General features: G+C 55.4%; 1 protein-coding gene across 23 annotated transcripts in view; it reads right to left on the reverse strand.

Moving 5' to 3' along the window:
• The window catches only part of IQSEC1 (IQ motif and Sec7 domain ArfGEF 1), a 382,735-nt gene that overhangs the window by 42,193 nt on the left and 326,552 nt on the right, over positions 1-13,990 (reverse strand). For 21 of the 23 annotated variants that reach the window (XM_054681511.1, XM_054681515.1, XM_024355341.2 and 18 more), the window contains one exon: positions 2,003-2,297. In XM_054681511.1, the coding sequence (XP_054537486.1) occupies positions 2,003-2,297 (295 nt within the window). Of the gene's footprint in view, positions 1-2,002; positions 2,298-5,012; positions 5,188-13,990 lie in introns of those variants that run through there. The other 2 variants (XM_063806624.1, XM_063806619.1) reach the window with 1 other exon arrangement.

Below are 13,990 nucleotides of genomic sequence, written 5' to 3' on the forward strand. Positions count from 1 at the left end.
TCCCACTTTTGCTGAGCTTTCCAGGAAGCTCAGTGGACCATCAAATGCTCAGTGGCCCTTGATGTCGCCTCCTCCCTCTTACCTCTTTGGTACCTCTTCCAGGCCTTCCTTTCCATTTCACACACTCGGCAGCCTTTACATCAGCTGTTGCCTCTTCCTGGGACAGCCAGCTCTAACGCCTCCTTAGAGAGGTCTTCCCAACTAGCCTTACCCAATGCTATTGCCTCCCGTAGCTGCCCTATTTCTTTCCCCAATGTTTAGAATCCCTAGAGTTTGCATTACTTTCTGGAAGTCAACTGCCTCTGCATTGCTAACTTGCTCCTGTCCAGCTCCTGTGCCGCAGTGGAGCTCAAGAGCAGGGGCCTCGCCTTGGTCATGGGCACCCAACACAGTGTCTGGTGCATAGTGGGCGTTCAGATAATATGCATGGAATGAAAATGAATAGCTGCAGTCCTATTAGGCCCACAGTAAGCATATAATTCTCTTCAAAGGCCTCTATTAAGTCCCAACCTTCCTCCTTTCTGTTTAAATGGCTCTGTTGCAGACATCTCTTACTATAAATCGTGGTCCACTTTGGATCTGGGCATCACGGATAAAGGAACCGAAGTTGCTCTGCCCTGTGTCGGTCCGACCTAAGTTGCAAGGCAGCACTGACAGCCAGGTGAGGAAGGGGCTGATGGGGGCTTCCCTGTCAAGACAGTGGACGACCCCCAACCCCAGGCAGTATCTGCACCACTCCCTTAGGAAGTTGGGGCACACCAGGCCCAGAACTCTACTCCTTAAAGGACAAAAAGGGGACCAACTTGAATCTATACTCCCAGCAAACACAAACAAACAAAAAAAACCCAAAAATTGTTTTTAAAGAAAAAGGATAACCAGGAAGATCTGGGAGCAAGCAGAGGGCGGGCGGGGACACAGGATGGGTGTGGGTGGGAGTGAAGGCCAGGGGCTTCTGCAGCATGGAGTCTGGGAAGACGGGAAAGGGCCCTGGGGCCAGCAGGGGCAGAGGCAGCTGCCTGGGCATCTGGAGGAGCTGTCTAGAGCTCAGTGCCCAGGAGCTGGGGAGAGTCTGACAGCCCTCCCCAGCCTGCCCCTGCAAGCTTGCAGAACTGCTGCCTGGGAGCCCGGGTTCTCTTGAAGCCTCAAACTGCTAAGCGGCTTGTCCATGCACTGGCCCACTCACCCCCTCACTCATCCATCTGTTCAGTCACTCAGATCCTCATTCAAACACCTACTGTGCACCTGCACTTGGAGGGACTTGGAAGCGAGAGCTCTTGGCCTCCCCAGGGACCGCTCAGGGCCTCGCTCTTTCCTCTGCACCCCAGGATTCTCCTCTCCTGGCTCAACCCTGAGAGGCTACCTCTTGTCCTCCCTCAAGCCCAGCCCTAGGCACACTGTGGGTCTGGGCCACCTCTAAGGGCCAAGGCCCCTGGGGGAGGAGTGCAGTCTTCAGTGGGGGGATTTCCCACAGGAGCAGGGAGGTGTGAGCCAGGAGGAATAGAGCAAGCAGCCTCCCCTGGCTGGCTGCCGATGGGGTTCTTTCCAGAGCTTGTGATATTTATGCTGTCAATGGACCTCCCTCCCTCAGCCCTCTCCTGGGTCTTTAGAACCTCAGTGGCCGGCCACGTACCCAGTGTGTCCCGATGACACTGGGCCTCATGCTCAGACACCTATCATGGCCCCCCAGATCTGGGCCATGCGGGTCATGGAACCCGGGCCATGGCAAAGGCCTCATGTGAAGACAACTCTCTGGAAGTCCCCAGAAGGAACGCCAGACAACCCAGGTCCTTCATACACGCCAGCCAGAGCCAGCTGGGGCAAGAGGCTCCTGAGAGCAGCTACAGGTGGAGCTGGAACTGGGGCAGAGCCCTCAGCCTTAGCCCACATGCACCCCAACTCAAGTCTATGGGAGAGATCTGCCACCATGCCTGGTGGGGGCACACATGGTGGGCAGAGCTGCCCTGCGCTTGCATGTGTGGCCTGAGGGGCTGTGCTCTCCTACCTGCTTGTCCTGCAGGTCCGAGGAGAGCTCATAGCTCTCGGAGAGTGAGCGTGAGCGCTTGATGGCCTCCTCCTCGGCCTGCTTGCGCAGGATGGAGGTCGAGTGCTGCAGCTTGGGCCTCCGCGTGCGCTGCTGTTGCCCCGGCGGCCCCGAGTACAGCCCATAGGCTCCCACTGACGTGTGCTCGTAGTGATCCGGGCTCAGGCTGGAACCGGGCACCAAGGGGCCCTGGGGGTAGGCTGAGGGGCTGTCCAGGGATGTGCCAGTCTCACTGCTGGGGGCCTCGCCCTCGACGCTGCAGAGGAGAGAGAGGTGAGAAGCTTCTGGTAAGCGGGAAATCTGAACACGACACCGGGCCGTGGGGCGTGACCCCATACTCCTGGAGGAGCCCCCATGCCCGTTCTTCTCACACCCCATGGTTGAGTCCACATGTGCAGCTGGCAGGACCCTGCAAAACCCCTCCACTCAGCACCCCACCCACTCGGGTTCAGTTTCTCTGTGAAGTGCACCATCCTCTGACATCCCATATACCTTCCTCATTGATTTTGCTCACTGTCCATCATCCACATGCAAATGCCAGCTCCCTGAGGACAGCAGTTTTGGCCACTGGGTCGCTGATCACCCCCAGAGCCCAGAGCAGTGCCTGGCACACAGCAGGTGCTCAGCAATTACTGACTCAGCGAGTTCTGTCGCCTTTTCTCCTACCACCTGCATTAAATACACCACTAATTTTAAACTTAAAAAAAAGGCCGGGCGCGGTGGCTCACACCTGTAATCCCAGCACTTTGGGAGGCCGAGGAGGGCAGATCACGAGGTCAGGAAATCGAGACCATCCTGGCTAACACGGCAAAACCCCGTCTCTACTAAAAAATACAAAAAATTAGCCAGGCGTGGTGGTGGTTGCCTGTAGTCCCAGCTACTCAGGAGGCTGAGGCAGGAGAATAGCATGAACCCGGGAAGCAGAGCTTGCAGTGAGCCAAGATTGCGCCACTGCACTCCAGCCTGGGCTACAGAGCAAGACTCCGTCTCTAAAAAAAAAAAAAAGAAAAGCCCCAATAATTAACAAAAGCGATTCTGTACTGTATGCCTACATGGGGCCAGCCCTTGTGCTGGTGTTTGCTGTGAGTGAACTATACCCTCCACATTTGTGTGTTGAAGCCCTGGCCCCCACCTCAGCACGGGACTGTGTTTTGGAAACAGGGTCTTTGTGGACACTGGGGTGTCCTGATCCAGCCTGACTGGTGTCTTTGTAGGCAGAGATGAGGCCACGGACACGCACAGAGGGAGCAGCATGCAAGGACCCGAGGAGGAGAAGACCACCTGCAGGCCAAGGAGAGGGGCCATGGGGGAACCCACCCTGCCTACGCCCTGATCCCCGACTTCCAGCCTCCAGAATTGTGTGACAATAAATGTCTGTTGTCGAAGGCCCCTGTGTGTGGTGTGTGTCACGGCAAATTTGGAAACTCATACATTGCTGTATATACATTTTCTCTAAATCTTAAAAGCAGTCTACAAAGAGGAATCATCAACTCCCCTTTTTCAGGTGAGGAGACTGAGGCCTACAGGGGGTGCCAGGATGACCCAGGTAGGAAGTAGGTGAGTCAGAGTTCAAGCCCAAGTGGTGGGATCCTGAGACCCGGTGGTCCCCTCCGCCTCACCACCTCCTGTCCCTGCAATGTGCACACATTTCTCTGATGTCTCCAAGCACCATGGGGGAGCAGTGCCCCTGGTGGGGCCATGCGGGGCGGGCTGACGAGCTCATCCCGACTCGGAACTCGCAAGCCTTTTCACTGTGTGCAGATGCTGGTTTCCGCTGCAGGTGGCTTCTCAGTGTAGGACGAGCAGGGAAGGGAGCGAGTTATGTCACAGTTTCCAACACAACATCCATTCACCCTGCCAGGTGCCCTGTCCCTGTCAGATCACTCAACCCTGGGCTAGAAGGACCCTGAAAGACCCTCTGCTCCCACGGGCCGGGGTGGAGGTCCCACTAGATGGGCACAGCAGAGAGATGGGCACACAGACCCCACTCAGCTGCAGTCCCCCCTCCTGGTGCCTCCTTCAGACCTCCTTCAGACCCAGGGCAGTGGGCCCACCCCTGTTCTGCTCTGCTTCTGTCTCTGCTGCTCCTCACGAGGCCTGCAGGACCCCAGTGCCCAGTGCAGAATGTGACTGTGTCTGGCTCCAGTGAAGCCTGGAGTGGGGGCCCCAGCAGGCGGCCTGGAGCAGAGGGCACAACCAGTGGCCCAGGTGATAGGGAGTGACGGCCGTTTGCTGCCAATTCTGCCCTGAGCCAGGGCTGGGCTGCAGATCTTGGCACCTGCTTTCCAGCCTGCAGATTAGGACATGACTTCTGGCTCTGGCCTCCGGGGTCAGGCAGGGGATGCCCACCCTACTCCCCAGGAGCTGGGCCATGACAGAGGCGTCTTCCTGAGGAAAAGCCTGAATGAGGAGGGGGTCCCAGGGCCCTCTGTGGCTCTGCCCTCGTCAGATTGAGAATCAGGGCAGGCTGCCCCTCCCTTCAAGGTCCCAGTTTCCCTATCAGTAACACGGTGGGCTGGACTCAATGCCTGCAAGCCGTCTGAGGAACACCACCCTTCGAGATTCTCCACATCATGAGAGTCTCCCAACCCCCTCCCCTACAGCCCCCACCCACAGCAGCCTCCTTTGGACCTGGTGTGTGTGCCTTGGTAGGGGGCGAGGGGGAGAACAGGCAGATCTGAAAATCCTCCCATTCTATTGCTAAAGCTTTGAGCAGGGACTCGCAATAAACACTCACCAACCTAATCAACTGTACAAAGGAGCAAATGAGTCCCCGTCTCAGACTTCAGGCCCCAGAGCCTCAGGTCGCAGGGGAGCGTTGGCCTCGCCGGGAAGCCCATCCCACACTGTCTGACCCCAGAGCTCACGCCTCTGCTCCAGGTCTGTGCACCTCCCTCCTGTCTGACCCCAGAGCCCACACCTCTGCTCCAGGCCTGTGCACCTCCCTCCTGTCTGACCCCAGAGCCCACACCTCTGCTCCAGGCCTGTGCACCTCCCTCCGGCTCGCCTCGTCTTTGCAGCCCGAGGGCACATCACACACGCCCCGGACTGGAAGCACTTCAGTCAGGCGCCAAATCTGTGCTTCCAGGCACAGATCACAGGGAACAACGGCTGGTCCTTAAAGAGATGCAGCCAGGCCTCCGCTCCTAAGAGGAGGATTCAAAACAATCTTATCACCCTAAGTTCACAGAAGCACAGAGACAGACAAGCAGTTTCCCTGCAGGTCCCTGGAGCTGAAGCAGGAAGCCCCTTGGTGGCCCACAGGCTGCTGCTGAGCTGCTGGGAGGCACCGTCAGGGAGGGGAGTGTGGGACCCTCACTGTGCTGCCCCCGACCCAGGATGGAGAAGCAATGTTCACCTCAAGTCTGAAGGAATTCCACCCTTCACCAAGCCCTTTCTAACCTGGCCTGAAACCACTGTGAGCAGGCAGAGCAGGGCATCCTTCCCTGATGGTTGGGGGTGAGTGAGGGCCCAGGCCTGCCTAAGAACTTGAGAGGGGCCTTTGTTCCCAGTTGGCTGCGGTGTGGGGCAGAGGGGGTTGGGGAAAGAGATCAGGCGGCAGCCACTGAACTCAGAATGGGCAGGAGATGGGAGTGCCTGGCGCTGGTGGTTCAGGGTGGCTTTGGGCCCCGGGGCAGGGTATCTTTGGGGATAGGATTGCAATGGTGGTGGCCTGGGGCAGACTTTCTGGGCCTGTGGCAGCCCAGGATTCCGCTCTGGGCACTCCTGGGTTCCTGGCTGCCCTGGGTCAGCAGGTCCAGAACATGCTTGGGAGTGGCCAGGCCTCCCTCTCCAGGAAGGGAAGGTCTGACAGTCACCCACAGTCTTCCCTTCCATCCTGGAGCCAGGGTCCTGGGGGTCATCAGTTTAGTCCCTCCCCCGACTCAAACGCCCCCATTCAATCTGTCACCGGGTCCTGTCCAGTCTATTGAATAGCATCAGCTTGTGCAATGTGGCAGCCCTTCCACACTCCAAAAAAAAAAAAAATCAAACCCAACTTCAAACCACCCCAAAAGAAAGAAATGGCTGGGCCATCCTACTGCAACCAGTGTGGCACCACAGGATTCTTCAGCAAACGTGGACAAAAGTGAGCACAGTGTGGAATTTTCCACATAGCTATGAACCCATTTGAGCCAGAGGACATCACCTCTTGATGGCCCCAATCAGCAACTACGCAGTGCAGTATTAGACCCTAAAAAAGTGGCTTTTCTGAGTTTATCTGAACCGATAAATAAAAATATAATTTAAGTGAAAATACCCAGTATTGACAAGTACATGCAGCCATGGGCACTCTAGGACTCTGCGGCTAGGAGTATAAATCAGGACAGGAAGTTATCGAACTTAAATGATGTGGACGCTTGACTATTTTCTGGCTGAACTCGTAAAGATGTTTTGCTCTACAGCAACACTCTGGGCTCTCAGCCCCACCTTCCTGATTAGGACTCAGCTCTACCCAGTTTCTTCCTGGGGCAGGAAGAACTATCCTATGTCAACCTTTCCCTTTCTAGGGCAGAAACACAGATACCCTAGTGACAGAGCTTGGCTATAAAGTGATGGTCACATTTTACCAGCATACATGAGTCTCTAGGTGGGACTTTTGGGTTAGAGAACAGCCAGACTGGCTCCTATATCCCTGCCCCGACCTCTTGAGCTCAGCTACTCGACATCTCACCACCCACTGTAGCTGCCTTGGGGATGCTTCTCCCAAAAACCCAGCCCATTGAACAGGACTGGTGAACACACCAGTGTGAGTCCTTAACTGCGCCTCTGAATTTATTATCTCTCTCAGACACCTGGGCTACATGCAGACCAAGGAATGGGCCGAGGCACCTGTTCCAAGTCCCTGAATATTCCTGGCAGTTCAGAGTCTCTGGAACATTCTATGAGCATTAGGTGGCTGCCGCCCAGCCCCTTTCCATAGATTTGTGCAAAGGAAATAAGACCAATGTGTGCAGCAGTACATACGAGGATATCCACAGCAGTGTTGTTTCTGATTATAAACATCTGGAAATAACCTAAATGAGCATCGACAAGGGGATGATTGAAATTAATTCTGTATCCACACACTGGAAATAACATCAAAATGGGGTAAAGATCTAGTTTGATGGCTGTTCTTATGAAAAAGCCTTGGGGATTTTTTGTGGACTATAAGATGAATGTGAGCTGATGTCATGATGTGGCTGAGAAGCCAGTCACTAACATGAATAAAAAGCCAGGAGCAAAAATAGCCCTGCTGCCCGCCACAGTTCTCAGACACAGCAGAAGACAGTGTCTGGGGGCTGCACAGACAGTCCAGAGCCTGAGGGCAGGGACAGCAGACCTGGGACACCTACATGCCCTACCCACTCCTCCCTGGCAGACATTGCTAATTGATCACAGACTCCCTCCTAAAGAGCTTGGATGAAGCCTCAGCCTCCTTCCAACACAGCACTCCATACAACTGATCCCAGCTAGCATGTGAGATGGACTCTATTTGCCAAGGCCAAATAACAGTATGCCAGGAAGCAGTATAACAGTATGCTCCTATCAAGAGCTGTGGCTGTGCAGCCGGGAGGAAAGCAGCCTCGGGGAGATGATGTGATCCCCATCATCAAGCCTCTGACAGGCTGACAAGCCGAGGCTAGAGATTTCTCCTGCAGGCAGAACTATGACTGCCAATACCCGACCTGATGAAGTACACTCTCATGTGGTTAGGGCTGCTTAGGAGGTGGTGAGTTCTCTGTCACTGGAGGTGTGCAAGCTGCGGCAGGTCAGACACCCGTCAGAGAGGTGGTACAAGGGACTCCAATCCTGGCTGGAAGCCTCTATCCCAGGGCCATATGACCTGTCTGAGTCTGCCATCTTTACACCGAGGTCTCAGCTTAACCCCACTTCCTCCACAAGGCCACCCTCACCCCACACACTCTTCCCCACCCCGGGGATCACCTGATCTCGTGTGCAGTCCATCTGCACCATGGGGGAGTCTTGCTCTGTGAGGGTGGGAGACAACTGCCCAAGCGTCCCCCAAAGCCCGGGCCTCCAGCAAAGATGGGAATGGCCATGAGCAGGAGGCCTGCTCCTTCCCATGAGATGAGTTCTGTATGTCCAGGATGGGCCCCTGGTGGTGGGACAGGCCAAGGACAGGGCCAGAGAGCACGTAAGGGCCTGGAGCTGCATGTGGATGCATCCACACTCTGCCCCAGAGCCCATCACGTGCTAAGGCACAGTGAGCCCTCCTTTCCCAGACTGGGGACTCCAAGCTTTGGTCACTGAAAGGTCGCCAAGCTCTTCCCCCTTCTCCAGTTTTCCAAACATGTTTTCCTGTGATGGAAGTGGTATGTGGTGTTTTATGTGGGGACATGGCTGGGTGAAGCGCTAGATCCCTATAGGACAGTGTTGCAATGGACACCTCGCAGGAATAGAGATCACAACTTGAAGAGTTTCCTCCTGCTGCCCCGCCCCACCCAGCCTTTCTGCCAAGCAAGGGGCCAAGCAGGCTCCTGGGTGGAATTCTAGCTCTACTGCTTACCAGCTGTGTGACCACAGGAGGAATTAATGCTGTGCCTCAGGTTCCTTCCTCTAAAATGGGGGTAATTAGTGTATCTACTTCACAGGACTGTGAAGACTTAGTGGAGCTAATTAGTACAGTGAGGTCCTTAAGAAAGTGCTTGGCTCTTAAAAAGCACTTTTCAATGGCTGTCTTGGGTTATTCTCTGATCTACAAGCCCCAGCAGCTGGAGGCAGGAAGGGCAGACAAGCCTAGTGCCCCAAGCCAGGGTCACCTGCCCTGCACCCTGCCTGCTGTTGGGACCCTCTCTGCGAGACACCCACCTCCAGGCTGGAGAGCCTGACCCCAGGGTGGAGGGAGACCTGGACCCAGACACCTTCCACTGGCCTGTTCCCTGGACTGGGGAGCTCATGGGGATGGGTGAGAAAGGCAGACAGTCCAACCCCAGCCCCTCAGCCCAGACCTGTTGGATGCCACGTCCCGACTCGCCAGGGAATGAGTCAGGGCTGGGGGGCTGTGGCCTCTCAGCCACGGATGTCTCTAATTATGGCCTATGAAGTAATGAATGACTTTTCTCAAGAAAAATGTTAGCCAGGGGAGGTTCTGGGCACCAGTGAGGGTACAAGATGAAAGCAGTGACCCACTGTTCACCCCCAATATCGACAACGACAATGGTAGTAACAGCGAATGTCTATATGGCTAGTGATGTTCTAAGCTGTATATGGAACGCATTCAGTGCTCTCAATACCCTGCAGGCACGGAAAGGTGGCACCCATCCCCAAGGGCATATGGGCAGCTTGGCCAGGGAGCCCGAACACTTGCCCATTGTGTTCATGCAACTTCTTACGGAGGGGGCAAACACACATGTATGTACACACATATACATACGCAAACACAAGTATACACGGGTCTGAATTATACAGCAGCAACTTCTCCACAAACCTGCCAGGTACAAGATGCCGTGGTGGGTGTGTTTAAAATACATGACCTGTAACTCAATCACCATCGCTGGGAGGTAGCTAGGACTGCTCCCTTCTGCAGATGACAAACTCAGGGATGGAAGAGTTGAGTCACCAAGTCAAGGTTGTGAGTATAAGACAGAGTTGTGTGGGACCTGACCCCACACCATGCCTCTCCTGCCCAGCTGCTCAGGGGAAAAGCATGCTGCTGGCAGCTTGGACAGGGCTGGGTCCAGAGCCTAGGGGTCCTGGGGTTGTGCACAGTTATGAGATAAATCAGAGAAATAAGCCTAGCCACTTGTGGCCAGAGGGTGGCCACATCACATGGCAAAGCCACCCTCTTCAGAGTGGGCCGGGCCCCATGCTAGAGGAAGCAGGCAATCTTGAAAGCCTGTCTGTGGTTAAATGTCCATGCCAGCAGCCTCAGGCCAGACTCCTGGCAGTCTGCACAGGCCAGAGCAAAACAGCCTCCTGAAGTACGTATGCCCATCACGCCTCCAGGCCTCATGGCTTCCCCTATACTCTGCTTTCAGGGTTTCTGATTTCCAGAAAGGGAGCCTAGACTGGGCAGGCACAATTCATTTCCAGCCCTCACAAGCTCCCTCTTGGGGCTTTCTGTGGCTCTTCTCTGCCTAGGCCACATTAACCAAGGTTAGTCACCCAGAGGAAGGAAGGGGATGGTCTTGTTCTGCACCGGGCTATCTTCACCTCTATGCCCCCGTCTCGGGGAGGGATGGGACACAGCCAGGCAGGGTCTGGGGGGCGGGTGGGGGCACATCCTCTGAGCAAGAGCAGGGACGGCACAGCTGGAGAGAGGTGGCCGCCACCCCTGCCAGGTCTCTGCAGGGTGGTCCTGGTGCAGAGAGAACAGGCAGGTTTGTGAGGCCAGGGGCAGGAGCTTCAGACAGCTAGCAGTTTTGAACAGTTCAGCAATTTAAGAAGGGGCTGCTTTAAGGGCTAGTGCAGGTGTTCAAGCAGGGTCTGGAAAAATCAGTCTTTCTGGGCTGATGTGGCTGGGGGTGGGTCACCCACACGTATGCTCACCCACTATGCCACTATGCGACGGGGGAGCCCAGCACAAGCTAAGTACACAGATTTCACCCCTGCAACAAGCCTGTCAAGAAAGCACTGCTCTTCCCATTCTCCAGATGAGAAAATGGAGGCTCAAGAAGGGCCCACTGTGATCCTTGCCCAGGACTGCAGACCACAGAGCAGAGTCAAGATTCAAATCCATGTCATTCTTCTAGTCCTTCCCATTCTGGAATGTTCTCGGGACTGCAGTCCCCAAGAGCTAGCCTGGCCCCAAGGAGCAGAATGCAAGGATACAAAGAAATGGACCTCAAAGGAAAACCGAGTGTGCAAAGAAGGGACATAAAGTTGGCCAGCTGTGGTGGCTCACGCCTGCAATCCTAGCACTTTGGGAGGCCGAGGTGGGACACTGCTTGAGGCCAGGAGTTTGCGATCAGTTTGAGAAACGTAGCAAGACCCTGTCTCCACAAAACATTTTTTTAAAATATTAGCTGGGCATGATGGCAAGTGTCTATAGTCCCGGTGCTTTGGGAGGCCAGGGCAGGAGGATCACTTGAGGCCAGGAGTTGAAGACCAGCCTGGATAACATAATGAGACTCCATCTCTACAAATTTTTTTTTTTTTTTTTGATACGGAGTCTCACTCTGTTGCCCAGGCTGGAGTGCAATGGCGTGATCTCGGCTCACCGCAAGCTTCACCCCTGCGGTTCATGCCATTCTCCTGCCTCAGCCTCCCAAGTAGCTGGGACTACAGGCACCCACCACCATGCCTGGCTAATTTTTTTTTTTTTGTATTTTTAGTAGAGACGGGGTTTCATAGTGTTCACCAGGATGGTCTCGATCTCCTGACCTCGTGATCCACCTGTCTTGGCCTCCCAAAATGCTGAGATTACAGGTGTGAGCCACTGCGCCCGGCCAAAAAAATTTTTTAAATAGCTGGGAGCAGTGTCTCGTGCCTGTAGTCCTGGCTACTCAGGAGGCTGGGACAGGAGGATCCCTTGACCACAAGGAGTTCAAGGCTGCAGTTAGCTATGATGACATGATTGTACTCCAGCCTGGGCCACAGAACAAGACCCTGCCTCTAAAAAACTTTCAAAAAAATTATAATAAAAGGGCTGGGCATGGCGGCTAACGCCTGTAATCCCAGTACTTTAGGAGGCCGAGGAGGATGGATCACTTGAGCCCAGGTGTTCGAGACTGGCCTGGCCAACATGGTTAAACTCTGTCTCTACTAAAAATACAAAAAATAGCTGGGTGTGGTGGCGCAAGCATGTAATCCCAGCTACTCGGGAGGCTAAGGCGTGAGAACTGCTTAAACCCGGGAGGCGGAGGTTGCAGTGAGTTGAGATTGCACCACTGGGCAACAGAGTGAAACTCGGAGTGTACTCCAGCTGGGCAACAAAGTGAACCTCTATCTCAAAAAAAAAAAAATTAGAATAAAAGAAGAGACATAGAGCTGGTATAGCCAGCAAGACAGGAACAGTGAGGGCTTTCCCAGGGGAGGCTGTTCTAGTGCCGGTCAGCCATACCCACTTCTCTGGTCTTGAGCGGAGGCAGCATCCCCACTGATGCCTAAAGCCTTACAGCCTGGCACGCAGTTCTAGGAGAATGATGCCTGGCTGTTGACCAAAAGGACTTATGGACTCCTGAGGTCCTTCCTAGGGAGCAGTAGGGTGAGGACCTCCTAGATGAGGCCCAGCAATGCTGGTCGCCTCCCCTGGCAGGCAGGGTTTGGATGAACATGACCGGGTGGTGAGGAGGAGGGGTGAGGTCGCAGCACCCCCAGTGGAAACCTAGGGAGGGTGGACAGAAAGGGAACGAGTGAGCCCTGGAGGAGCACACGTAATGGGCACAGATGTTGAGTCCCGTGCTCAGAGCCTCCAGACGCTGCCAAGGTCTGGGACGGAGGGGCTGGTGGAGATGGAGCCCTCACATGGAAAGATTTAGAGCGAGAGTCTGCAGGAAGCACTGGCACAAAGTGACGGCCACCTAAACATCCCATGTGACTTCCGCTGGCTAACCAGGAGCACCATATCTAAAACGGGACAATACAGAAGTCACCCCTACAGGGCGTGGCGGGAGAAGGTGGGGGTCAGGAGGGTTTCTGCGTTTACCCAGTTCCCAGGTTTGGAGAAATGAGGATATCCAGGAATTGCAGAGGAACCCAAGAAACCGGACATCCCGCTGTCCAGGCACTGCCCCTTTGAGGCCTAGTAGACAGCCCAACCTCAGGCTCCAAACTGAGCTTCCTACACCAGGCCAGCTCCCCACAGCCTTCCCATCTCAGCGGGGTGCAGTTGGGGTCCTTGGAGCTGCTCACTGAGCATCACTCTTGGCAACTCTTTCTCAGACCCTCCTCCCCATCAGTCAGCACATCGGGCTGCTCCGCCTTCAACACAGAGCCCGCATCTGCCAGCCTGTGTGGCCCTCATCTTTTCCCTGTGTGACTGCCATGGCCTCTCCAGGCTCTTCTAGCCTCACATGCCACCCCACCCCGCCCCTCTCCACCCAGCAACTGAGGTCCTGTGAAAACAGAACCCTGACCACATTCTCCTCTCACTTGGCGGGACCCAGGAGACTCTGCAGGACCCAGCCATTCCTCCTGCCACCCTCCTCTGAACCCCCTGGCCACTCCAGCCCAGCCCCCTGGCCTCCTGGCTGTTCCTCTCCACTCTGGCACGCTCTCACCCCAAGACCTGTGCAGGTGCTGTTCCCACTGCTCAGAGTGGACTTCCCCCAGGCTGCCTGGCTCCCTCCCTCACTCCATCCAGGTCTCTGAAGATAACTGGAGGGATGTGGCTGAGAAGGAAGAGGAGAAGATGGGGAGGTGGCAGAAGAGGGATGAGGGCTCCAAGAAGGCATGTGGTTTGAGCTGGAAGAGACCTGAGCATATCTGAATGGTGACAGGCAGCGACCCTGGCCGGAGGAAGAGGTCGGGCTCGTGGGTGGGCACACCACCGGAGGCAAAAATCCTCCTCTGAGGCCTCACTGTTCTCTGAGGGGCAGGAAGATAGGGCCTGATCCTTCATCCCCTCAGTAAGGTGGGGCTCAGCCAGGGACAGTTTCAGGAAGCTAGGTCTGAACTGAGCAAGCCAGGGGGAAACAGAGAATGTCTCCCACCCTGTGCCTGGCTGCAGGGAGCACACCCACAGCGCTGTCTCCATGCCTCTTGGTCTCCGTGCGCCGTAGACAGACCTGTCCAATGGCCCATGAGAGCCTGGAACTGCCGGGGCAGCCCGACCCGATCCGCGAGGGACACTGAGGCTGATTGTCCGGTTGCCTCCAGAGAAGAGGAGCCTGGGCGGAGACCGGCCTCACTGACATGCCCCCGCCCTGGCCTCAGGCCTGCCCTGCTGAGGCCCGATAAGGCCCGGCCCAGGTCCGCCTCAGGCTGCAGCATTATCTTTAACGACTGTCACCCAGACCTCCAGAAGTGGCTTTTATATATGTAGAAAAATATAGGACTCGAACAATG

This window comes from Pan troglodytes, chromosome 2, assembly GCF_028858775.2.
Source record: "Pan troglodytes isolate AG18354 chromosome 2, NHGRI_mPanTro3-v2.0_pri, whole genome shotgun sequence".
In the NCBI taxonomy this organism is placed as follows: Eukaryota; Metazoa; Chordata; class Mammalia; order Primates; family Hominidae; genus Pan; species Pan troglodytes.